Source organism: Verruconis gallopava (assembly GCF_000836295.1).
Source record: "Verruconis gallopava strain CBS 43764 unplaced genomic scaffold supercont1.11, whole genome shotgun sequence".
Lineage (NCBI taxonomy): Eukaryota > Fungi > Ascomycota > Dothideomycetes > Venturiales > Sympoventuriaceae > Verruconis > Verruconis gallopava.
In genome coordinates, this window is record NW_015622147.1 from 465,120 (window position 1) to 489,285 (window position 24,166).

At 51.3% G+C, this 24,166-nt stretch overlaps 8 protein-coding genes across 9 annotated transcripts; 3 read left to right on the forward strand and 5 right to left on the reverse strand.

Moving 5' to 3' along the window:
- Window positions 1-86: 86 nt before the first annotated feature.
- On the reverse strand, window positions 87-2,210 carry PV09_04091 (uncharacterized protein; the record flags this gene model as incomplete). Its single annotated transcript, XM_016357387.1, has 9 exons — window positions 87-270; window positions 324-572; window positions 635-1,286; window positions 1,339-1,521; window positions 1,592-1,705; window positions 1,772-1,818; window positions 1,867-1,934; window positions 1,987-2,003; window positions 2,054-2,210. 9 exons carry the CDS (start codon window positions 2,208-2,210, stop codon window positions 87-89), a joined length of 1,671 nt encoding a protein of 556 aa, XP_016214791.1.
- A 511-nt stretch (window positions 2,211-2,721) lies between these two features.
- Window positions 2,722-4,329, forward strand: PV09_04092 (3-hydroxyisobutyrate dehydrogenase). The gene is made up of 7 exons (XM_016357388.1): window positions 2,722-2,895; window positions 2,951-3,095; window positions 3,147-3,389; window positions 3,439-3,592; window positions 3,645-3,677; window positions 3,736-3,829; window positions 3,921-4,329. The coding sequence occupies exons 1-7, from the start codon at window positions 2,833-2,835 to the stop codon at window positions 4,203-4,205; spliced, it is 1,017 nt and encodes a 338-aa protein (XP_016214792.1). The 5' UTR covers window positions 2,722-2,832; the 3' UTR covers window positions 4,206-4,329.
- Window positions 4,330-4,773: 444 nt separating this feature from the next.
- On the reverse strand, window positions 4,774-6,847 carry PV09_04093 (uncharacterized protein). The gene is made up of 2 exons (XM_016357389.1): window positions 5,782-6,847; window positions 4,774-5,683 (listed from the first exon to the last, which is right to left on the reverse strand). The coding sequence occupies exons 1-2, from the start codon at window positions 6,727-6,729 to the stop codon at window positions 4,865-4,867; spliced, it is 1,767 nt and encodes a 588-aa protein (XP_016214793.1). The 5' UTR covers window positions 6,730-6,847; the 3' UTR covers window positions 4,774-4,864.
- A 645-nt stretch (window positions 6,848-7,492) lies between these two features.
- Window positions 7,493-9,352, forward strand: PV09_04094 (methylmalonate-semialdehyde dehydrogenase (acylating); the record flags this gene model as incomplete). Its single annotated transcript, XM_016357390.1, has 2 exons — window positions 7,493-8,806; window positions 8,879-9,352. 2 exons carry the CDS (start codon window positions 7,493-7,495, stop codon window positions 9,140-9,142), a joined length of 1,578 nt encoding a protein of 525 aa, XP_016214794.1. The 3' UTR covers window positions 9,143-9,352.
- PV09_04095 lies at window positions 9,320-13,544 on the reverse strand. Of its 2 annotated transcripts, XM_016357392.1 has the most exons (2): window positions 10,223-13,544; window positions 9,320-9,899 (listed from the first exon to the last, which is right to left on the reverse strand). In XM_016357392.1, the coding sequence occupies exons 1-2, from the start codon at window positions 12,396-12,398 to the stop codon at window positions 9,805-9,807; spliced, it is 2,271 nt and encodes a 756-aa protein (XP_016214796.1). In that variant the 5' UTR covers window positions 12,399-13,544; the 3' UTR covers window positions 9,320-9,804. The 2 variants fall into 2 exon arrangements, with proteins under 2 accessions (XP_016214796.1, XP_016214795.1); XM_016357391.1 differs by having other exon boundaries at window positions 9,320-13,544.
- Window positions 13,545-14,562: 1,018 nt separating this feature from the next.
- On the reverse strand, window positions 14,563-16,762 carry PV09_04096 (uncharacterized protein). Its single transcript, XM_016357393.1, has 2 exons — window positions 16,575-16,762; window positions 14,563-16,491 (listed from the first exon to the last, which is right to left on the reverse strand). Exons 1-2 carry the CDS (start codon window positions 16,674-16,676, stop codon window positions 15,334-15,336), a joined length of 1,260 nt encoding a protein of 419 aa, XP_016214797.1. The 5' UTR covers window positions 16,677-16,762; the 3' UTR covers window positions 14,563-15,333.
- Window positions 16,763-20,800: 4,038 nt separating this feature from the next.
- Window positions 20,801-22,959, forward strand: PV09_04097 (uncharacterized protein). Its single transcript, XM_016357394.1, has 2 exons — window positions 20,801-22,242; window positions 22,299-22,959. The coding sequence occupies exons 1-2, from the start codon at window positions 20,856-20,858 to the stop codon at window positions 22,439-22,441; spliced, it is 1,530 nt and encodes a 509-aa protein (XP_016214798.1). The 5' UTR covers window positions 20,801-20,855; the 3' UTR covers window positions 22,442-22,959.
- On the reverse strand, window positions 22,542-23,988 carry PV09_04098 (uncharacterized protein; the record flags this gene model as incomplete). Its single annotated transcript, XM_016357395.1, has 2 exons — window positions 22,542-22,828; window positions 22,890-23,988. The coding sequence occupies 2 exons, from the start codon at window positions 23,986-23,988 to the stop codon at window positions 22,542-22,544; spliced, it is 1,386 nt and encodes a 461-aa protein (XP_016214799.1).
- Window positions 23,989-24,166: the final 178 nt, after the last annotated feature.

Sequence of the window (24,166 nt, forward strand, 5' to 3'; positions counted from 1 at the left end):
AAGGACTTGAGATATTGTCTGTCCATCTTCAATTTTCTTTCTCGATTTACGTTACGAAGGACATGAAGAACACGCCAACGACTTTCCTAGAATCCTATAATCTTCGAGCAGATTCTCCATATGGTGGATTTAGGCTTTTCTATAGGATGTGTGCGCTCATAAGATTCGATCTCTTCTAGCCCCGACACTAGGTCGGCCTCTGTGGACTTAACCAATGACGTTCGACTCCACCATTTCCGCCCAAAGAACAGGATAGGGAAAACCGCGATCCTGTTTGACATTGTTAGTTAACGGCCATATCCGAACTCCATGAAAGTACATACATGGAATAACAGAAAAAGAAGGATTTCGTATTCCAGGAGCCGCTGATAAAGAGATAGAATCCGTTCAACAGCATCACTAAGCAGCAGCCGAAAAAGCCATACCAAGCAAGAAATGGTTGCCAATGAGATTTGTACGGTAGATTGTCTCGAGAGAACCCTTGAGCCAAGAAAGCTCGACGGAAGAACATGTAAGTGACACAAGCGCAGGCGAAGTTGATGAGTTGGGAAGCCGTAATAAGGTTGAAGAACCTGAGGTGTTGTGAATACACATCTTCAAAACCATCTTCCAACTTCATGAGTTGGGTACTCACCAGCTCAGAACGACAGATGATGAATTGCTCACTTGGAGAAATGCAAGGCAGGAAATTCCCAAGCTCATGAATACACAGTAAATGGGCACTCCGGCGCTTGTGCATCTAGTAAAAATCTTGGGAGCTTTGCCGTCCAAAGCCAAGCCAAACAGACTTCTACTAGAACAGTAGACATATGAATTTCCTGCGGATAAGATTGATGTCAAAATTAAGGCATTCGTGATGTGAGGGAGTACCGGAATGTTCAGCCTATTCATGCCTATCACATATGGTGATGCAGCACCAGTACCGCCACCTTCCTTTGTTCCAAGGTTGATAGCTACAAGCGTCGGGTCATTGTAAGGACAAATAATTCCTACGCATAGCGCGCCTCCTATGAAAAAAGCTGCGAATCTGTACCTCATTGTACGGTAAGCAAGAGGTAAAGATGTTCGAGGATTCTTTACTTCGCCGGCAGCCATAGAGATATATTCAGGACCTGCAATGGTGAATCCGGCTTGAATGACGGCCATCAAGAAACCAATCAGACGACCGGTGCTACCAGGCTCGAGGTATGACGCGAAAGGTCCAGGGTCCCTCCAGTATCGAAAGCCATATGCGGTCCTTTGAGGATTGACGCCTATCATTGTGAAAAATGTAAAAAGTGCCAATCCTTCCAGAAATTAGCCCTGGATAAAGATGGTAGAGACATGATTTCAACGAACCAATAATCAAGAACACTTTACCGCATGCCAGCCAAAATTCAGCCTCACCGTAGTATGATACGGCGAAAAAGTTGAGAAAGGCGTAGAGAACTATTAAGAATGCAACAGTAGCTGCAACAGGTATCTGATCGGTCCAGAAGGTAAGAAGAATCGCAAAAGCCGTCATCTCAAATGGTATCAATACTAGCAACAGTAAGCATGAAGTCGAAGCATCAACTGGCAAGCCAAGACTTAGAAAGGAGAAAGGACGTACCGGCCTCATAGATGAAAAAATTGTAACCAACAGCGAAGCCAAAAGCATCGTCGACCCATCTTCCCGCAAAACGAATGAAAGAAGATGATATAGGAAGGTACGTAACCATCTCCGCTGTATAGAATGTTAGAGAATTGTTACCTCGGGCCTGGAACTATCCTGGAAGAAGCGAGGTCTTACCAAGGCAGCTATTGACAGAGAGTACAACGGTCGAGTACAATATGAAACTAGCCATTGTCAATAAGGTTAGAGAGCGTGCAAGCAAGGGAACTCACGCAAGGAGAAGGCTTGCGGGACCTGCTTTTACAAGACTGCCTCCAATAGAAACAAAGAGTGCTGTGCCCTAATATTTTCGTTAGAACAGCATCTGCCTTCATGGGAAGCCAGATATTTACAATCGTTCCTCCAATCGCTTGAAAGTTGTTAATTGAATACCTCGAGAGATTAAATTGAACTTCATACCTATAAACTGCAAATGTCTGTTCGTCAAACCTCGGTGAGTATGGTCCATCGAGTTTTGACTGATGTTGACCTCATTGTTGAGACATTGACCGTCTATGTTCTCAGCCTGAGTCACGGCTGCCTTTTCCTTCTCTTCCTTATATCCAATAGAGCTCATCATTCTTTGAATTGAAAATGGCATGCGAGTAGTTAAAATGATTTTTGGCAACCATACTGACAAAAAAGAGTTTTTGTACATGAAGGAGAATCTCGGGTTTTATATGCAACTAGAAATGAGCATGGAGCGATGCCTTGATGAAGCAATATTCAAGCAAATGATCCCATCCCAAAGAGGTCTGGTTTGCCCATGGGGAACTTAGTGGTACCCCGCAAAAAATTGCGGAGATCGAAAGGCCTGCAGGAGCTCTTGGAGGTGATCGAGTGGGAAGAGCGCCGGACGGACCGTCCGGTACGAACGGTCCGACACTCAGTCCAAGACATGATATCCGTCTGCATTCATCCTAGCGGACGCTACTAGCATTCGATGTTGCCAAGCCAGTCTACAGAGTGCAAAGTAGAGTGGGTACTTAGATTTTAGAACAGCTATTCCGATATTGGGGACGTTCGGACAATGTTCGGGGTAACAGGTGAATACTGCTAGTGCTATAGCCAAAAAGGGGGGATGAGAGCACGGCATTAGTCTGTCATGAGCAGGCTACATAAAGGTCGAACTTCACACTAGCAGAATCAGCACATAGAAGCTCCTTTAAACCGTTCAAACCAACAAAAAGATCTGCAAAATGTTGTTCGACAGGGCAAGCACGATTGGATTCATTGGGCTAGGGGCAATGGGGAATCATATGGTGAGAGACCTATTCGGGCATATCGAAGTTATGAAAAAATGCTAAAAATGCTCAGTTTAACAACCTTGTCAAAAGTTCTATGCGAAATCGTGGCCCGTTTAAGAGTTTTGCCATTTTCGATGTCAATGAGAAGGTCATGGTCGATGTAATTCAAAGACACAAGACTGAAAATCCCATGGCTCATATCTTGAAATGCTCTTGTCAGTAATTTGACATCATTTATGTCTTTTGGTATTAATTTAAACTACTAGCCCCTGCAGAAGTTGCTACCAATGCCTCATATATCATTAGCATGGTCCCAACGTCAGCACACGTTCAAGAGGTATATACTGGGAAAAACGGGGTCTTGGACGCACTGAAAACACTTGATGATCAAGAGAAAAAACGAACCCTGTGCCTGGACCAGTCTACCATCGAGCAAAGCGTTAGCAAGTCGATAGCGTTGAAGATGCGTGAGGTGGGAGCTGACATGATGGACGCTCCTGTTTCAGGGGGTGAGATATCCTTCAACGGCATTTTGCGCACCAAGCTGACTTTTCTTAGGCGTGGTTGGAGCAAGAGACGGAACTTTGGCTATAATGGTAGGTGGCGACGCGAAGTCTTATCAAAAAGCCGTTCCAGTTCTTTCGCCAATGGCACGAAAAGTTACGCATTGCGGTGATTTAGGAACTGGTCTTGCTGCCAAAATTTCCAACAAGTAAGCTTCAGATTTCGCAGCTTTCGAGTATTGTAATCTTAATAATCTATAGTTTACTTCTTGGCATCACAATGCTTGGTCTAAGGTAAGCGTCCCGCTGCTTGTCTGCCTAATTTGAAAATTCAACGACTGATTGCAAACAGTGAAGCAACGCTCCTGGGCACATCACTTGGGGTTAAGCCACAGGTCCTTGCTGACATTATCAACAACTCGACAGGACGTTGTTGGTCAAGTGAGGTATGAGATTTCTTTTTGGGTCTTCCGAAAGTGATGTCATAGTACATGATCAACCTATTCTGCGAGAACACACGTTGATCAGATTGAACAGATAAATCACCCAGATCCATTGGTAAAAGTTGGCTCCACGTCACCGCCATCCCACCGGCATTACGAAGGAGGTTTTGTGACTAAGTTAGCCCACAAAGACCTCAACCTGGCCGTCCAGGCGGCTCATGATGCACACGTTCCGCTAGAGCTTGGAAAACGTTGTGAAGAGATTTACAGACCTTTAGCGGGAAGTGATGAATGGGGAAATCGTGACTTCAGCAGCGTTTTCAAGGTGCTGAGTGACCTGAAGTCACGGACTGTGAAGAGTCATGGTTCCTTGTTATAACTTTGTGGTCCACGGATGATTTCGATGGTGTGTGAAATTCGAGTTCCAAAAAGCCCAATGTCAAGAAACTAGAAGGAGATACCTCTATATATCTATTAAAACGTATCTTTCAATTTTCTCTCTATCTTGAAGTTATGCAAATTGCCCAAATGAAGAGATCTTTTTTCACAACTTACTTAATTGAAAAGATCATATTCTGTTCATCACACACAGTTATCAAGCTCTCACTGAGAACAGCGTCTTCAGCTGTACTAATTAGATCTTTGCGGATTTAAGATAGATCCTGCAGCTTTTTTGATAGAATACCTCCCTTTTTAGACGCCGAATAATGGTTATAGAAGGAATGTAAGTCAAGCAGGTGAATTATTTGCAAAATTTTCACGCTTTGGTGGTCAAAAGATTAATTGAAGAATTTGAATGCTGCGTATCTGGGCATTTCGCTCTTTGTCGTTCAAATTCGTAGAGACGAGCGATATCAGGAAATATTGGGATCAGATTAACTGAAGAAAAACAGGAATTAGATGATAATCGTGAGTTTGAAAATGTAGACTTTAGGTAAATTGAAGCTCTAAATTTATTGAAGTCTCGTATGTGAGAGGATAGTCCTCATTCTTTTCCAGAAAAGTTTTTACCCTCTAGTTTTGGAGAGCCTCACTTTATTACAGATGTCCATTTATCATCAGAGGCTTTGAGTGCAAAAAAGATATTTCATCCCGTTCATACCGACAGTTGGGTAGTGGCGCAGTTGACCACCTGGGTGATAGGTCTTGATCCACAAATTGGAGAACTGGCTTCAAAATCTCAAATTGTCCCCATTCACCATTAAGCTTGGTAATCCAAGGAGAATCTGGACCAAAATATTGAGGAAGCTCTCTTTGCCAACCTTCGATGACAACAGATAGCAGCTCAAGGACGAACAACTGTGGGTCCACATGACCCCATTTAAATCTTGCATCGCACCTCTGTGTTACCTCTGGGGGATACAAACCCACCTCAGGATCCAAAAGAAGAGAAGCAGCGGCCATTAAAGAGGCAAAAACGTGGTACGAGCCACCGTTGCGAGAACGATCTCTTAGCGCCATCATAGTTCCGATAGCACCAACAACACCTGTTAACATATCAGGCACAGGCAGAGCTGGAAGTATACAGGTTCCATCAGTGTGTCCCAAATACTTTCCTGTGACGTAGGAACAGCCGGAAGCAGCGTCAGCTACTTGTTGCCAGCCAGGCCGATCCTGAAAAGGACCTTTTGGTCCATAGCAGTTCTCTTCAACGTACACGATGCCTTTGCCTCTACGGCTTGCCATCTCGAGTACGTCGTGGAGACCTAGACCTTTTTTCTCTAGAGCTCCCGGCCGATAGCCTTGAATAAATACGTCAGCCTCTTCTATGAGTTTCTTAACTTTTGACAAATCCTCTTCTTTATTCAGATCAAGATCGGTTGTCCGTACCCCGGCGTTTAGCGTTAACTGTAGAGTCTACGATTCTGGTCAGTTTTGCCGATAACGCTTGACTATCAGAAAAAGGCGCTGTGGAAAGCTAAAGAAGCCGAACGAAAAAAAGGTAAACAACTTACGTTGAAGTCTGGGAGACGGCTGCAGTTGATGCGAATGACATCCGCGCCAAGAGACGCAAGAGTATTCCCGATCACCGGACCGGCAATGATGCGGACCAATTCAACAACTTTGATCCCCGCTAGAGGCCTCTTGTCTCCATCAATGACAGGGAATGGTACAGCAGGAGTTGGTGCAACATAGGCCTCGTGTTTGTAATTCACTAAGGGGCATTTGGAAATCTCTTTGTGCATTTTTGTCTCTCTCCACGCCTTTGGCGTGTAGCACATGGTGCCGCAAAGACCTCTTTGAACATGGAGCATTTCCAACTCCTCCGGTCCGAATTGGCGGACGTGATGGCCAATGATTTTGTATGCGTCTTCGAGACTGTCGCATCGCGTGCTGGGATCCAATCCAATGGTTTGCAGAACGGGATCGGCATCTAGCGAGCCATGAAGTTGAAACCACATGCCATCTTTCTTCGTGGGATAGCAGGCCGTGGTCCGCAATCTCAGGGGCGTCTTGAATGTATCCTTCTCCAAGTCTTTGGGGAATATCTCTCCAAGTTTCCCGCTTCGCGCCAACTGCGGGACACTAACTCCATTTCGCCTCGTGATGGAAACTGTTCCTAGCCAAAAGGCCGCGTGATCGGTATTGATTATCATATTGTGGTTGCAATAAGGGCCGTCTCTTGCCTCCAATATCTCCTTTGCCACGACTCCGCACATAGCGTGTAGAGCTGCGGCGACAACGGGTGCCTTTAGTGGGCCCGGGGTGATTGGATCAGAACTTCCTTCAAAGGAGACGGAATCCCACAGTCGACGATCCTGAGGGAAGCCTGGAGTAGTTTGGGCGAGAAGCTCAAAGACACGCTGCGAATCGCGGGGAACATCTGGATCTCCATTGTCCACAAAAGTTCCAGGTCCCCACAGCTCAGGGCTGGGAATTATCTGTCGCGGTCCACCGCTCATTCTGTCAAGAAGTACAAAGATCCAATGCCGAAGCGCACCTTGCTTTGCGAAAACTAAGTACTGGGCAGCAGATTGTGTTTGAGAAAGGATATCTAGAGGAATGACGTGGCTTTGATATATGTACTTGAAAAGCAAATATAATCATTCTGCAAGCTGATTGAAGACCTTAAATACTCATTCATGTTTCTAGACGCAACCTTAGCGTCCATGGATGTTGCATCGAGTACTCCTTGGCGATTCTCATCAAATAGAGAGCAAGAACAGCGAGGCAAGATCGACATCCTTAAGATGGTTAGATACGTCCGAACGATCTCCTCGACCGATGTGATCGTCTGAGCGGTCCGCTCGGACCGACTCCGGTTTTGCCCCACGTGGTGACCAAGAGGGCGAACTTCGTCCGGACCGTGGTATCCTCTCGCTTCCGATGTAGTCTTGAAAGCAAAACCCAAACACTATCCAAAGCCAGAAATCTACCATATCGGGTATAGTACTTGTGGAGCCGGGGAATGTGTTCTATCAGAAGCCAATCTTGTGCATGCCAGACTGTTCACATCTATGCCTTTGAATCTGGCATCTGATCATGTATATAAGAAAGGATATCTTCCGCCAACGGATGGGCACTATGAGTACGCCGGCTTTTACAATACATTTTTGATAGCTCCTAAAAAAATCAAGACGAAGTGAAATATTGAGTCTTCGTTCAAGAAACACTCGCTAGGACTCGGTGGCAGTCGATTTCCTCCAGGCGTACTGCTCCGGCGAGATGGTAAATACGTCGGATACTTCCAAGGCGGTGGCACCTACGACCAGCCACGGTTCCCATGAGAAACTTCGTTGTATCACCGACACCACAAACTTCATAGACAACAGGTTTGTCCCTTCACAAGCCACAGAATGGTTTGAGGTCAAGGATCCGGCAACAAACTATCTTGTCACAAGAGTTCCCCAATCTACCCAGGCCGAGCTCGAGACAGCTGTCGCCTCTTGTCAGAATGCGTTTCCTGCCTGGAAGGCGACCTCCATCATGCGACGGCAGCAAGTAATCTTCAAGCTGACGCATCTGATACGCGAAAACATGGATCGCATCGCTCGCGTCATCACCCTGGAGCAGGGGAAAACTTTTGCCGATGCAAAAGGGGATGTCCTACGCGGTCTACAGGTGTGCGAAACCGCGTGCGGCATAACCACGCAGATTACGGGCGAGGTCATTGAAGTGTCCAAGGACATGGAAACGCGCTCGTATCGAGAGCCCTTGGGCGTGACGGCCGCGATTTGCCCGTTCAATTTCCCCGCTATGATTCCGCTGTGGTCACTGCCCTTGGCTCTGGTCACCGGCAACACTCTTCTTCTCAAGCCTTCCGAACGCGATCCAGGGGCTGCGATGGTAATTGCAGAGCTGTGCGCGGAAGCGGGGGTACCACCGGGCGTGCTGAACGTCGTCCATGGTGCACACGACACGGTGAACTTCATCCTCGACAACCCTGTTATCAAAGCGGTCTCGTTCGTTGGATCGAATAGAGCCGGCGAATACGTCTACACCCGCGGAACCGCGCAGGGAAAAAGAGTGCAGGCCAACCTCGGGGCTAAGAATCACGCTGCCCTGCTCCCTGACTGCAATAAAAACCACGCGTTGGCGGCGATCGTGGGCGCAGCGTTTGGAGCTGCCGGTCAGCGCTGCATGGCTCTTTCTGCACTTGTCCTCGTCGGTGAGACCAAGAGCTGGATTCCACAGCTGGTCGAAAGGGCGTGTCAGCTGAAGATAAACGGCGGTTTCGAGAAGGACGCCGACTTGGGACCGCTGATATCGCCAGAGTCGAAAAAGCGAGCTGAAGACCTGATTGCGAGCGCGGAGGCCGAGGGCGCCACCATCGTGCTGGACGGACGTGGCAAGAAGCCTGCCGACAAGAACTTCGCGCGCGGGAATTGGCTCGGACCAACCATCATAGCGAACGTAAAACCGAGCATGAGATGCTACCGCGAGGAGATCTTTGGTCCCGTGCTGGTGTGCTTGAGCGTCGACACGATCCAGGACGCAGTCGACCTGATCAACAACAACGAATACGGCAACGGGGCCGCGGTATGTCTTCTTCCCTCACTCCTCCCCCATCTCGTCTACACGCGTTCGTGGAAAGCACTGACGCAGCCGTAGGTGTTCACCAACTCCGGGTCTGTCGCGACTCTCTTCCAACGATCGCTGGAGACCGGCCAGATCGGCATAAATGTGCCCATCCCGGTGCCTCTCCCCATGTTCTCCTTCACGGGAAACAAGAGGTCCGTCGCCGGGACGGGCGTAAGCAACTTCTACGGCAAGGATGGCATCCGCTTTTACACGCAGTGGAAGACGGTCACGAGTCTGTGGCGTGCCGAGGACGCTCACAGAACGGAAAAGCAGGTCGTGATGCCTAGAATTTAGTATGTATCCAGCCGAGACGTTGTTACTATGCACGCGGCCAGCGACGAGAGTGATCTGGGTCAGAACGTGATCCAATATACGCAACGGTGACGTGCATTTCGCCCCGAGATGCAGGGAGCATCTAGAACGATTGACTCTGGTCCTAGCAGGGCTTCGCTGTTGGTCACGATCCAAGGATGTCTGTCAAGTTCTAGCCGTTATTAGATAGAGCTGAGACGTAAGTCATTCACGGTATAAGATAAATACATGAAGCAAGAACAATGTGATGAAACGTCCACAACACCCCTACAACGCGCAAACGGGAGTATTGAAGAAGGACACGTAGATTTTGCTGCCTATCGGCGAAGGTTGATATCGGCATCCATTGTTTCAATCCCCCAATCGCCGTCGCTGAACGGTACAATTGAATTCAACCCAGTCAAAGCACGAATGCCACCCCTTTTCTCTGGAATTGCGACCCGAGAGCGCTCCGAGCAAGGAGGCGTCGGCGGCCCCAAATCTACGTTGTCTCCAAGTGAGCCCACCATTCCATGCATTCACGCAAAATCATCGAATCCATCTGCGTTCACGCGTTAACAAACTCCTCACGATGATACCCTTGTTTCACCACCGCAGTCCCGCACTATGAGGCACCATCACCACCCTTCGAATCTATTTCTTCATCACCATGCCGCGACTGCGGGCGCTCCTCCGAATCTGAAGTCTGCGTAGACACCTCTTCCTCGATCTTCGTACTCGAATCCGCACTCTGGTTGCCCTGTTCACGTTCCACGTTAGTATTGTTTTGTTTGACTTCTTCTCCGGCCGCTGCTTCTTCTTGGTGCGATGGAGACTGTGTCTCCACGTCCTCGCCTTCTCCTGACGATGCTACTTCTGCAACAGATGAAGCAGCCGCAGAAGAGTTGGAAGGGTCGGCATTTGTCAAAGCGCAGGAACTCGTCTCTACGTCCTTGGCCACCTCTCCCGCACCACTGCTTGTCCTCGATAACGAAGGCATGTTTGTTGCGGGTACTAGTGTTTGTGCCGATGAGGACGTAGATATTGATGACGAAGGTGATGATGAAGGCAGAGGTTTCGTACCATTTGTGCTGAGCCGTGGGATCGACGAGCTTGTCGACTTCTTGACGGGGCTCCTCGACCGCTGGGGTTCCCTGCTAGTGGGCCGTGGCAGCTTACTCTTCTGCGGGCTCAGCGAACGCGACGAGTGCGAAACAACAGTTGCCGTCGGTGTGGAAGACTGCTCCAACACATCACCTGATTGCTGTTCTTGTTCTTGAGCCTCCTCGCTGTGCTCTTCGCCTTCTGGTTTAGGATGCACATCTTTTACAACATCTGCGAACGACCGATCCAGTTCTGGAGGCTCGGAAGCAGGCTTTAGTTCCTCGTTGCCGCCATGCGTTTCCGCAGAAGAAATAGACGCTTCCTCAGCGTTTTCTTCGGTCCTCATTTCAGACGTTTCGGACTTTTGCGTTTTCTCTTCCGTCTTCTCTTCAGCTTTCTCCTCGGCAAGAGGCTGATCGAGCACAATTGACGTCACACTCTCGGCGTCACTAGGCGAACGGCCTCTCTCCATGGAAGGGCTCTTCGATTTCTCCGCAACGCTCGGATCTTCAAACAAACTCCTCAGCTTGCTGTGGCCCTCGCTCGGCTTCTTTCTCAGCTTCTTGCTTTTTGCGTCCGGCGTCGTCACAGGTGATTCTTCGTCTCCCTTTTCAAATCGCTCCCACGCCTTGTTTATGCTATCGCTGACTTTCCGCTGCGATCGCGGGGTACCGTTGGCGCTGCCGTTTACTTTGCCACTCGCTTTGCTTTTCCCGTTCACCATCTTCTTGGACATATCCTCTGCGCCGGCTTCCGCTGCTTTACCCAGGGACTCAACTTCACGCCCGGTGCCCTTAGCGGCGTCTTGAATTGCTTTGACGGTTTGTCCCTTGCTCGGTTGATTCCGCGAGGCCATACCACGGCGAGTGTATGACTTGACGAAGAAGCGGACGAATAAACCCGTAAGTGGAGCGAGGTAGAGGAGATTGAGCCAGATAGCAAATGCCTGGCCTGAGGTATCAATGCACGGTACTGTTTCCCAGGTCGTCGACGCACTGCTCGAACGCTTTGCGACTGCCGCGCTGGGCGACACGTCTACCGGTGGTCGCACCACATTCTCAGCAAGTCCCTCCTCACCCGCGGCACGAAGGGCGGCCTGCTTGAGCCAACCTGCTACGCCAGAAGATGCGGTCACGGATGCCGCTGCGGCGGAAACACCCGACGCGACGGAAGAAGCAGCCGCAGACAGGGTTTTGGAGACTGCACCAGCCTTCGACAGTGGCACATCGTATGTAACAAAGAGATGCATTCCCGCAAAGGTGATGCCGATAAGGAACTGCAAGATCTGACAAGTGGTCAGGGTACGCTTGATGCGTTGCGGAACCTTGATCGAAAGCGCGGATAGGGTATAGTAGATGTACATCATGGTGTGGATGCCCGAGTTGAGAAAGCAGAACATCCAAATGGGTGGACTCATGTAGCGGATGCCAGCCCACATGCACATCATGGCGCCTGTGTGGTGGTACGTCTGTAAGGTGCTGCTGCGTTTGCCCTTGGCCAGGATGATGAAGGTGTCGAAAACCTCGTAGAACTTGCTGAGATAGAACCACCAGCCCCAGAAGGCAAGGCCTTCATTCCACAGGCGGCCAACATCGCTGTCGTTCGGAAGGCCCGCAGCCGAAAGCGACACCAGACTATCCTTTGCAACCCAGGTGCTTGCATCTGGGCTAAAGGCGACGTAGCTTCCAAAGCCTCGTGGGCCGTGGAGGTGGCACAGAGCGTCTGCAGCACCAGCCAACCCGTTCGACGTCCGCAGGCCGGGCCAGAACTTCCCAAACAGATGATGCTCGCGGCCTGGCCAAGTGTGTGCCAGCGCCCTCAGCATACCGAAGAACGTGAAAGCGGAGAACACGGCGAGGAAGACGTTGTGTGCGATGACGAAGGTCTTGAATGAGGCTGTCTGGCTGAAGCCGTAAGGCTTGAATCCTCGGCTACGATTGATGCGGTTCCAGGCAATGACGGTTGTTGCATAGAGGGCGGCGATAGTTATAGGCACCCTGTGGTCCAGCGCGCCGGTGTAGATATGCGAGGGAATGGCAAAGGGTGCCGCGAAGGTACGAGACTCGGTCGGCGGAGGAAGGGCCAGTGGCTGCTCGTCCGGCGGGAACTTAAAGAACCAGCCTGGAGGCATGCGGAACTGGATCGAGGGAGCCATCTTGGAGAGTTGTCTTATCTCCTGATACAGCTGCGCTCTCGTTGGGTATGCTGTTGACGGTGGCAAGCAACCGTCAATTCGAAGAAGAGGGCTGTTGCGAAACAACGGCGCACGTCCAATTGACAGGACGTCGTAGTGGCTATTGGGGGGCGGCACGCCTTGGACTCAAAAGCGGCGTGTGTTTGCTGGCCGCGGGTGTGTCGAGGGTGAAGAAGACCAAGATGGAGAGTTCCGAGGCGGAAAGGGAAAAAGTTGGACACGCGACGCGCGAAGAGCGACCCAACAAGGCGTCGTCCACGGTGACTTCGTCGGCTGAGGCTCAAATCGATCGATTCAATTGCTTCAAAAAGATTCACACCTTTCGAAGCAATCGCGCCTGTGTCAATGCGGGATGCAGCGCCGGAGCTTGTATGTCGGAAAGCCGGCGAGGCGACAAAGAGAAGAAAGTGCAGCAACTTTTTTTGCTGCCGCGATGACGACGATGACGAAGGTGGCCAGCGAAGCACCCCAACTCACAGCAGCAACAGCAACGCGATGGCTTCTATTGGCTGTGTAGAAACAAGCCTGCGTATGTATGTGTGTGTGTCTTATGTTTGCGTGTTTGTATTTGTGTGGTCGTCCCTGCGGTTAATTGCGGTGTACTCCTCTGCGTACTCACAGACGTATTTTTCCCAAATAATTCTCTTTGCTTTCAGGCCCACCCACGATCTTGGACGCCGACAAACTTGCTTTGGCCAAAAAAGCGAAAGCAGACGCCTGAATGACGCACGATGACAGACAGACAGGCGGCGGTGGGAATCTCGCAGCAAAGCTGGCAGCCAATCACACGCTAATGTCTGCAGCAACACCGAGCGCAGCCTGGCGTATCTGCTCCGAGCAGCTTAATAACGCGGCCGACGGGAGACGCGGAGGGCGAACAGACAAGAGGCCAGCAAGCTGCAACGGGCTGGGGATTGACCGCTGGTGTCCAGGCTGGAGCAAGCAAAGACGAAGCTACTGCAGGCACGCACCGGGCAAACGAGAAAGACAAACCGGCAGCAGAGTCCGTCCACTGAGAAGAGACGTGCGAGCTGCAAAAGTAAAGGGAGGAAAAGGAAAGGGAATGAAAAAGATATCCTGGAGCCTACGAAGAAGCGAGTATAGATCTATCCAAGATCGTTGGCACTACTGCCCATCACACGGATATACACGTTCCTTCACACGAACTCGCCCACGCCCTTCACGACGACGCACCCGTCGGCCCCAAGGAAATCTTCTCTAGCACTCGCCGTCCTCTAGCCGAGCGTCACGCTGCTCTCTGCCACGTCCGCACGAAGCGCAGCATGGGCGATTTTTTTTGTTGGGAATACCCAACACACGACCGCCTCGCATCGGCGAGGGCACCAGCACGCCCAGCCGACCCACTGCTAGATCAAAAACCGACAAGAAAGAACGCCTGCCCCGCTTCCGCACTTTCGAGAAAAGGTCCCGAAGCCTCATCATTCGCCACTGGTTCGCCTCTGTTCTGGCGAGCAGCCCCAACCCCTGCTCGCCTTTACAAGCCTCGTCCAGGATTCCCGCTTCTGGAGCGTAGGCCCGATCACCGAGGTGATAGCCCATTATGGCGACTAGGCTCCGTTTCCACCCCTTCAGAGATACGCGAACAGCATTTGACAGCGGGTTGCCATGTTTGCGTGAGTCCCGGCTTCTGCCAGCCCTCTGTGCTCGCTCGATCATCAGAAGTCTGGCTGTTGTAGCAGCTTGAACATTGATATCACCCGGACGGACGGGTGAACCAGCCTAGCACTGGAGCTATACCTTGCTGTACCGTATACAATTGAGCCAGCCGAAAAAAAAACGATAGGGTCCAGGCACGCGAGCTGAGATCCGCAACCCCACACTTGCTGAAGGAGGAATTTTCTTATTTTTACTTAACTCAGCTGTCGGTTTGTGGATGTGCGTGCGTATGTGTGTTGAAATGCGCCGCATACTGTCGTGGCGTAGGCCTTTTTGTGTGTGCAGCTCTGACGTCGCTGCCATAGTACATGGCGCATCAAATTCGATATGGTCTATCTCACAAAGACCGAAACCCGACTACTGGGATTGTTTGCTCAGCGATGAAAGCTCGCAGGCACATGTGTGCCAAGTCTGACCTCCATTGCCTCCAGCGGGACGATCCGACATGCAGATCTTGCATCTGCTCATTTCCTCCCTTCGCACCCCCCCAAATCACATTCTTTCAGCAAGTGCAGCTCCCATGCATGTCGAGTTCATGTGCAAGTGCGTGGGAACTTGAGAGATGTTAAGAGATAGTGATCCATGGCCTCTTCATCTCCGAGCGTGCATACGCTCAGCTCAGATCCGGGCTGCCGACCAGTACTTGGCTGTTTACGTATTCGTCTGCTCTAGAGAGATGTGCGTCTCAACAAGAAATGCGAGCGGCACATGTGATGTACCAATTCACGAGAAAAAAAAAAAACGCAAAAAAAGCAAAGAAAAAATTAACCTGCGATCGGAATGTCACATTACCGCTGACCTGTCAATCAATTTTGTTGCTTTTTTTCCTCCTTTCTCAGATTGCCTCGGAACTTGTGCTAGCATCGGGAAATTCGCCTTCATCTCGGCATCCTCTGTCCTCATGGTTTTCTAACGGGAACCTCATCAAAAAGCGAGACAGGATCCGCCCGCTTCTGCGTCTCAACGCAACTGAGATCTGCTGCAGGGAATGCTCGTCAACTCAACGCGTGCGTGCGTATGCCCAGGAGCTTCTTGTCGTTCCTGCACTCTTCTCAGATACAGTGCAGCAGAAGCTAGTTAAAGATAATTGAGTCGGCCTACTCAGTAGATCCGGGCCCGGCTTAGTGTCTCCGCGCCAACCAGTTATGTACGCTAGAGTAGCACTATACAGTATGTGGTGCAACCTTGGACAATAATCCGTGACCCACGTTGTCAATCGTCAGGGCACACTAGGCTTGCTTGCAAGAGGCACTGGTGGAGGAACCGACGGCCCCGCGCCTCCCAACCCAACCCTTTTCACCGGCGGCGGAGGCGGGGGCTTTTTCTTCCCCGCGGCCGATGCACCAACCACGCCAGTCTCCTGCTCATGTTCTCCTGTTGGACCCGACGACGGAGAACCCGCTGAGGAGGCTGCGGCGCCGCCACTGAGGCGGTCACTGATCCCGTATTTCTGATTCAACCCGCTCGCCGCCCTCCATCCGCTTGCGATCTGCTCCCCGTGGCGCTCACGGAAGTTGTTCGCCGTGCTCGCGGCATTGCGCGCGTCCGACAGCGACACGGACGTAGGGTCCTTGTGGAAGTTGCTCGCCGTCTTGAGTGCAGCTTGTTTCTGCGCCCATGTCGTGCCTTGAGCGCTGCTGTCCGCTGTCGCCGCGGACGGAGATGTTGATCCCGAATTTAGACGCGAGAAGCGAGACTGCAGCTCTGAGAGCTGCGATGCATTGGTCCCTGCTGTTGGTGACTGCCCAGGCGGAGGCGGAGGAGATGCACTGCTGTTGCTTGCTCCAATGCCTAGGGCAGGTACCTTTACTCCAGCGGCGCCCAGCCTGCTCACCGCCCCGTGATTGAGCACCCCATTCTCTGGGCCTGACTGTTGACTATACGCTGGCGGCGGACTGAGGGGTGCCGCAGCCTGTCTAGGAGGCAATCTCGGTGGCAGGCTTGGTGGTGGGGGCTTTGCGACCGCACCTTTCTCAGGACTGGTGCTTGAGGCACCTCTGAACTTCGGCGGGGGTGGTAGACCGGCCGTACTTAAGCCAGTTGTGTCTGCTCTATACGGGCCAGTCGGGTGCTTCGGCTCTTCTTCGATGCGCCGCTGAGACTCGACGCGTTGCGCGGCCAGTCGTCTGTCCTCCTCGAGCTGCTCCCTTGTGAGCGGCGAGCCGAGACCGCCTGTACTGGACGTCAAACGCGTTCCTGGTATTGTACTTGATGGCGACGCTTGCGTGGTGCTTCCTCCAGCGGCAGAGGAGCCGTAGGTATTCCGTTTAGGAGGGGGCCCGAATGAAGCCGGGTCTTTCAACTGGTTCAAGGGTGTGGAAGTATGCTCCTGCGCACGTCCGTAGTCGCTCGTCTTCTTCTTGCCCATCCATCCTGCCTGTCCAAATCAAACCGCAGTTAGCACCAGCCGCAACACTTCAAGCATATGCGAAAGGGTGGATGAGCAAGTCGAAGTCTTACCACCTGATCAATGCCTTTGAAGTCGCCCCGCCAGCTTTCCTTTCCCCCATCCTTGCCCTTGGGGTGCCAGCCTCCTTTGGCTATATCTTTGAGACTGCTCATTTAGGGACGAGGAAAATATCAGTACAGGGATTACAACAGACGCAAAGTAATGGTTCCCTGCGAAAGAAACAAAGTGTTTGGAGCACGCGAATGATAAGATGTGCGGGGCAGATCGTATTGGCCAAGAATGCGAAATCCCTGCCAGATGACGACACGCTTCGAAGTCCATGCTGAGCGAAAAGTAAGTTGTTGACGCTCGAGTCTCCTAGGACGTCGGCAGAAACATAAGCTCTCTCGTCACTAAATTTAGAGAGCCGCACAGCATTCAAATTGAGGGAATTTTCGAGTGCACAGCCAAGCTGCCGGTCTCCAGATCCACAAGATGAGTGAGGCGATGTAGACTGGGACGTCGAGCCCCCCCCCTTCCCATTGAGATGCAGCACATATCGTTTATGCCCAAGAAACGAGGGGAAACTTTGGGGCAATACAATCAGAATCAGTTTTAAGCGACGAGCTTCGCAACCTCAGAGCTTGAGTCGCTGATCATTACCCAAACTACAACTATAAGCCCTCGGATTTGACAACGTCGCTAAATCTCAGTGAGGCGCCCTTAAGCAGGGCTACGCGACTGTGTTACCTGTATTCCGCAACCTTGTCTCTCGCGCTCGGAGGCCTCCAGGTAGATCATCTTCACCGTCATTTGTCGACGGCTCTGCGTCTGGAACATAACATCATATATAATAAGTACTGAAGCACAATCAACCCGAACAGCCCGCGCAATAAACCGGTCGCCATTTCATCTTCACCTTGTTATCTCGATCTTGGACGGATTGGTTCGTAGAAAGCCAGCGGCCACAAGGCTCATATCCTGAGAGTCTTCACCCGAGGGAGATCCCATTCCACATTTTGTGTGAGGCCTTTCCGGAAGAGAACGAGAAGTGAAACGTTTTCATAACTGTACGTCTTTGGGCTCAGGAATACGAGTTGTGCCACCGCGTATCAAAAAGTAGAAAGGGGACGTTTACCCCTCCTTTACGTTGCTTCTTTTGGGTACCGCGTTCTGGCCGTCATCCTAGCATCGGCGGCAATTCTTGAAGACGCAAGGGTTTCCGCTGCGGCATTTTATGCCTGGAATCGCTGCGGACTACTTTGCCACACTTTCTGAGATACATCAGGCATTAGTGGGTTGGAAAGCGTTAGCATGCCGGCAGGCGTTCTCAAGGTAGACAATCCAGTCTCACTCCGCGAACCGCCCACATTCTCAACATTTCCACATTGGTGCTGATGCTTTTGATATGCTTCGAAACACCGAGGCACAAGGCGGCCTGGTTGAGAGTCAAAAAACCACTTCTCCAAAAGGATATGACCCTGTCTTCTGGAATAAGCTCCAGCCGGCATGAAGTTCGAAGGACACATTTCGAGGAGAATTTAGTGGAACTAAGAAAGTAGTCCATACGAGGCGATTGGGGCTGGTGAGAAATCAAAGTACATTGATCTAATAGTTCTATCTTAGAAGCCCCTGCGCTATGGAAAGAAGATATCAGCCCCCTCATCTATGAAAATTATGCCTCTATTGTTGAGCAATCCCTTTTCCCATCCTCTATAACAACGCCAACGCTAGTATAACACGCAGCACATGAAGCGATTTAAGTGTTCTACAATCAGGGCTGCCCACGGACAGGCGAATTCATTTTTCTTGTCTGCGAGAGGCCAACGCCGCCATCCACAATTAGTTTGGCTGTGCGCATCCCTTTCGCACCCATAGATCTGAGAGGCTATAAAATGAGATGCATGACGCGGTGATTAAGAGGTGGTAGAGTTTGTTTTTAAGTCGAAGTGTTCCTCCGCTCCGTCTCTTATGCCGAGAAGATTTCTCTCGAGGGAGTCACGCGACGACCTGCGCCGGGAAGTCATCCTATCCTGAGATGAGACATGCTCATGACGGCTTTCGCTTTTGTTGAAGGTGTTTCGGCCGGAAGAAGAGATTGGATAAAGGTTGGGGCGAATTCTCTGGCAGGAGCAGCACCGAAAGTCATCATGCTGACGGCTTTGACTAGACATCGGTAATGAAATTGTATCACTTTCTGTGTTTTGCTCACCAAACGCCACATCCTTTTGTGTTGGCGCCTTGCCCTTATTCTTTCTCTTGCCAGGGTAGGATGCTGGAAAGCCGAGTCTCGATATGCGCTCAGTTATCGATGTGATTTTCTTACTCCATCTCCTTGAAAATCGCTCGTTGAGACGCTTGATGCGTTTTGAAATGGCTAAAGTGAATTTGTGTCGACCTGAGTAACGGACGGTTGCCTCCATTTCAGCAGAAGCCGATTGATTCGCTCGAGATAGGGATGGGAAACGCGGGAACTTTGTGTGATATTGCTCCTCTTGGAGACCACTGGTATGCTGTTTTCTTGCGACATGTATTCCAAACTCGGAGGAGCTCATGTTCATGTCGGAATGGCGCGATGCAGTGGGTTTGACTTCATTGCCTATCCCTCTATTCGGTGCGCTCGATCCTTCGTTGTCAGAATTAGAGACAATATCTGGCGACGATCTTTTTGGGGACGCCTGTGAAGAATATATGTTCGGAGATGGGAAGACTTTGTAGCAAGCTGTACTGCCAAGGAGAAAGGAATTGTCCACTGCGCGTTTGGTCATGCATTCACTGCATATGAAGGATATATTAGCTGCTGTTGTGAGCGACAGCGGGATGGTAGAGCTTGATTTCGTGGCCGGGGCAACTGAACCACTTGACGACGGGAACAACTTTGACTCAGACGATGTATTCCGACTAGCGGATATCATTTGCTCCTCAGACTTCTTTGCCGTTTCACTCATAATAACCGTGGATCCGCAAATTCAAAACTGGATTTAAGCAAAACTGGATTTAAGCAAAACTGGATTTAAGCAAAACTGGATTTAAGCAAAACTGGACGTGCTAGACGGATAGGATACATCAAAACACTGCAGGAGGTCAAAGGGGCCGATTTTATAAGATCTCTGCTTGCGCCCAAGAGGCCGGCTATAGGCTGTGCTCATGCTTAAGCCCGCATACTGTGCTAGATTCATGCCCTTCAAGTTTTCTTGAGAATGCAGCGAATTAACTAGGATTCAGCAGACTCCAAGTTGCCTGATGGACAGAGAAAATCCCTCCCATTCTTCTGATTTGGAGGCCTAGGTCTGTTGCCTCACGACCTGTGGCTTCGCCTCAATTCATCAGAGCACAAACCGAAATCCCGATTTGCTTTCCAGGTGTTGCTCACAGGATGCTCTTCATTTGTGAAGGTCGAGGCTGTCAAGACGCCTCGTAATTTTGGGCCCTTCCATTCACCACGCAAGACGCATAGAATCTTGCCGAGCTGTTGATTCTAAGAGAAAGAGTGAGGTGGCTAGGCGAGCGTCAATTCCCGCTGGTCCGATGTCAACGAGATAAGCGTCCGATGCGTTGTGAACAGGGGAATGGGGAGTCTGAAGATCGAGGCCCGTCCTGGCCCAGCTCTGGGTCATTGTAGTAGCAATCTATAGCACCGCCATCACGATCACCAGTGGATAGTTGGTTGGCGACGGTGGAGAGATTCGGTGTATGGAAGGCGGTACGGAGCAATCCAACCTCGAGAGGCCCAAACCAAGGCTGTGCAGGCAGAGACGAGGAGGCCGGCGTGGCCAGGAAAAATGGGTCTCAGCAACCTCGAGCGCGGAGACTCAAGGACAGTACCGTGAGGCGTTGCAGGCGAGGCGCCAGTTGCAGAGACGGGGGCATCTCTCACCGTGCGAAGCGTTGTCGATCACCTCCAAGCCGCCTTCGCGGTAGACGACGGGAGCGACGGTTCGTCGCGCCGCGCGGGCACCAACCTAGAATAACCAACACACCGGCTATACGCTACCGGGACCTCCATCAGCGCGGCCCTCCTCTCCTACGCCGTCCTCGCCTGTTCAATAGAGGTCCACGACCTCGTGAGTGCGACTGGGCGCCCTTTGATTGATCCATTGCTTTCTGCTCATGCGTTAGCCAGCACGGAGCTTTGCGCCCTCTCCTATCAGAATGCATTCGGCCGGCGTCTCCCAGCATGCTGCATGCATATTTCGACACAGTAGCGTCGCTTAACTGAAGCCCCCCGTTTTCCAGCTCGTCCGCCTTCGCCCCAGCGACGCTCGGCGAGATACGTAAATTTTGAATCCTTCCGCCGGCTCGTGGAGTCACGTCGAGTTTGTGTAACCTCGAAGTCGGTTCATCCGAGCAAAATGATCCTTTCGCTGGCCGTTGCCCTGTACCTTGCCCTGCTCGTCAGCTTCGTCTACAAATTCGTCGTCTACCCTCTCTTCCTTTCCCCGCTCTCCAAGCTCCCAAGAGCTCACCCCACGTCTCCCATACTGCCCGCTTGGTATTGGTATCAAGTGCGCAGAAAGCATGAGACGCGAAGCATAGTTGAAGCCCATCGCAAGTATGGGCCTGTCGTGCTCCTGTCGCCAAATGAGATTTCCGTTGCTTCTCTCGATGGCCTCAAGAAGATCTACAGCGGCCGGCGCTTCAAGCGTCCAGGTTGGTTTGTGCTGTCCTTCACAAACTACAACACCAAGAATCTCGTGACCATGTCCGACACAAACGAGCATGCCAAGCGAAAGAAAACGATGCTCCAAATCTACAACAAGGCTGCCGTCATTCGATCCGTTGATTTTCACAAGCTGTCGTCAGTAATCCTGAGCGATCGCCTTTTGCCTGTTCTCGACGCTGCGGCACAGACAGCCAAGGGCGTGGACGTCTATGAACTGATGCGAGCCGTTGCCGCTGAAATCGGAAGTGCCTACGAGTTTGGGCTGCAAAACGGCCTCGACTTGGTGAGGATCGGACGCGAGGAGGCCAGGAAGGAGTATCTCAAACACACATGGAACAAGATGCAAGAGGTCGGCGACCACAAGGCTTCCAAAAAATGGCTCGAGGTCCACTGCCTAGAGATTTGTACCAAGACGGACGCAGAACTGAAGGGTGCTACGCTCAAAAATGAAAACCCCATCCCAAGCTCTGAGCGAACATTTCCCGTTGCCTATGCACACCTTGATGCCGCTACTACGACCGAATACCCCACTCTGAGCACTTCGGAGAAGCTGCGCATGGTGGCGTCGGAGATGCTGGACAACCTCGAGGCAAGTCGAGAAGCTGACGGAGTCGTTTTGACGTATGCCATGTATGAGCTTTGCAGGCAACACCAAATTCGAGAACAGCTTCGGAAAGAACTAAACGGCGTCAAACTCTTTGCGAACGCGCTGCCGCGTTCGCTCTCGGTAACGTCTGAGCTGCTACAAAGCCTAGATCGCTTGCCACTGCTAGACGCCATCATCAAAGAGACCATGCGACTGTATTCTGTTGCACCAGGTCTGCAGCGGCGAGATGTGCCGCCCGGCGGTGTGACTGTCGATGGGTACTTCATTCCCGCTGGCACAGTAGTCGGAACGTCGCAACGGGCGCTTCATCGGAATGAACAAGTCTTTACGAATGCGGACGCCTGGATACCCCAGAGGTGGATGAAATCCGCGTCCGAAAGGGCGTCAGGAGAGTTCGATCCCGCGAAGTGGTGGTGGGCCTTCGGGAGCGGCGCGATGGCTTGCTCTGGTAAGGACTTCGCACTGATAGGTACGACCCATTCGCGACGATGCATTTGATCGCAAGTGGTATTAACAGATCGTCAGTGATGAAGCTCATTCTCGCGACCATATACTTGAAATTTGATACCGAAATTGTCGACGACACAGGTATCGAGCAAATCGACGACGGATTTATGTCTGCCCCGGTCGGAAACCAGCTCATTCTGGGTTTCAAAAGTGTCAATTGACTCCTTCGAAGCAGGTGTTAGCTGGAGTGGATACTTTAATTTTCACGACAAAGTTCTTGCTTAGCCCAGCGCGGCGGTGATGGTCGGTGATACAATTTGTTCAGTACGCTGGAATCATAGCTTGGCGAAACGGAAGCCATCTTTTTGTTCCCAGTGTCAAGCAGAAGTGCTCCTGAAGCCATATTCGCTGTTCAATTCGGAGCTGCCAATCCTCCGTCTCTGCCTCGTCTTCGATCGGGATACTGAACGCATACCACGATCCGATCGGCCGAAAGTTGAGCGCCGACTGCATCCAGATGTACTGATGGTAGTATAGGTCCCAGATCGAGAGAGGAACAGGCAGGAAGGACTGTGGCTGGCTTAGTGAAGAGTCTCTTTTGTTTTTCGCTTGCGGTCAGAGTCGTTAGCTTCCCACTCGATCCTTCCATGGACAATCGAAAATGCTCACGTTTCTTAGCCGCCCTTCTTTGCCTTGCGAGCTCCCTCTCAGCCTCAGCCATATCTCCCCGGAGCTCAAGAAGGCGCGGCAGCATGTTCCAAAACCAGTCCGTGCCTTCGCTGTCGCCGTTTCTTTCGTCCATGGCAAGTATGTCGGCAACCATCGTCTTCAGCTCCGTTATTTCGTGCTCGCTGTACACCCTGAGCACAAAGCCCGGATCCTTGTCTCGCATTGCCCGAAGCCGTCGCCTGTACCGCTGCTTCTGCTCGTCGGTGCTGTCCGCCTGTTGTTGGATTGCTGTGGCATTAGACAGCCTTTTTCTTACAACTTCTTCGAATGTACGATCCACCTGTGCCAGTAGCTCGCGCGTTCGATTCACGTCCGTGGCACCGGTGAATTCTGAGCAAAAGCCGCTTGTGACGTGCTTGAGTCCCATTTTGAGTCTTTTGACCGATATTTCAGCCTGCATGAGGCGCTTCCTGCCCAGAAGCACCTTGATCAAGAAGTCGTCGTCCCCTTCATCGCCGTCCGTGGAAGAATAGCCGTCGGGGATGGGCACCGTACCCGGACAAAAGTCAAATTCTTCCGACTCAATGTCTTCGAAAAACGTTTCTCTCTTCTGGCTGACGATAATGTCGTATCCTTGGTCATCCATGCGGAGCTGCTTCCTCGACTTCTCTCCAAAGGTTTCCTGGACTTCTTCTCGCAGCACAGTCTCCCAACCTTCGATTAGTCGCTCCGGCAGTCCGTTCAGCCATTCGGAAACGTACTGGTGCTGGTGATATCGCTCGTTACAAAACACACCAAAGTGCTGTTCGCTTGAGTCCTTTAGCAAACCGACTTGGAATTTATCGTCGTTCTCGTTGTTACGGATCTTCGGATCTTCTGGGGCGTGTAGCGAGCGAGCGATCGCGAGCTGACGTTTTCGTTCCGCGACAGCTTCACGCAACCACGGCGGCATTTGTGCGCTGCTGGTTGAGATGGTCGGATTGATGGGAGTCAAGGTTTCCTCAGCACCCTGCAGGTCGGTGGCTTGCATGTCTCCTCGAGCACTCGATGCCTCAGATATCGGGGAGACGGGTGCTGCATTTGGGCTGGACATGGACATAGTGGGAAGCGAAAATTCAGTTTTTTAACCTATACGCGGGCATTGAGCTTCAGAGACTGGAGGAAATTTGCTAAATATGAGGAGTAGAAAGATCAAAAGGCCTTGTCTTGTGCAAAGTGAAGAATAGCTGAAGACTAACGAAGCCTTATGCGACCAACATGAATTGGTACAACATTGT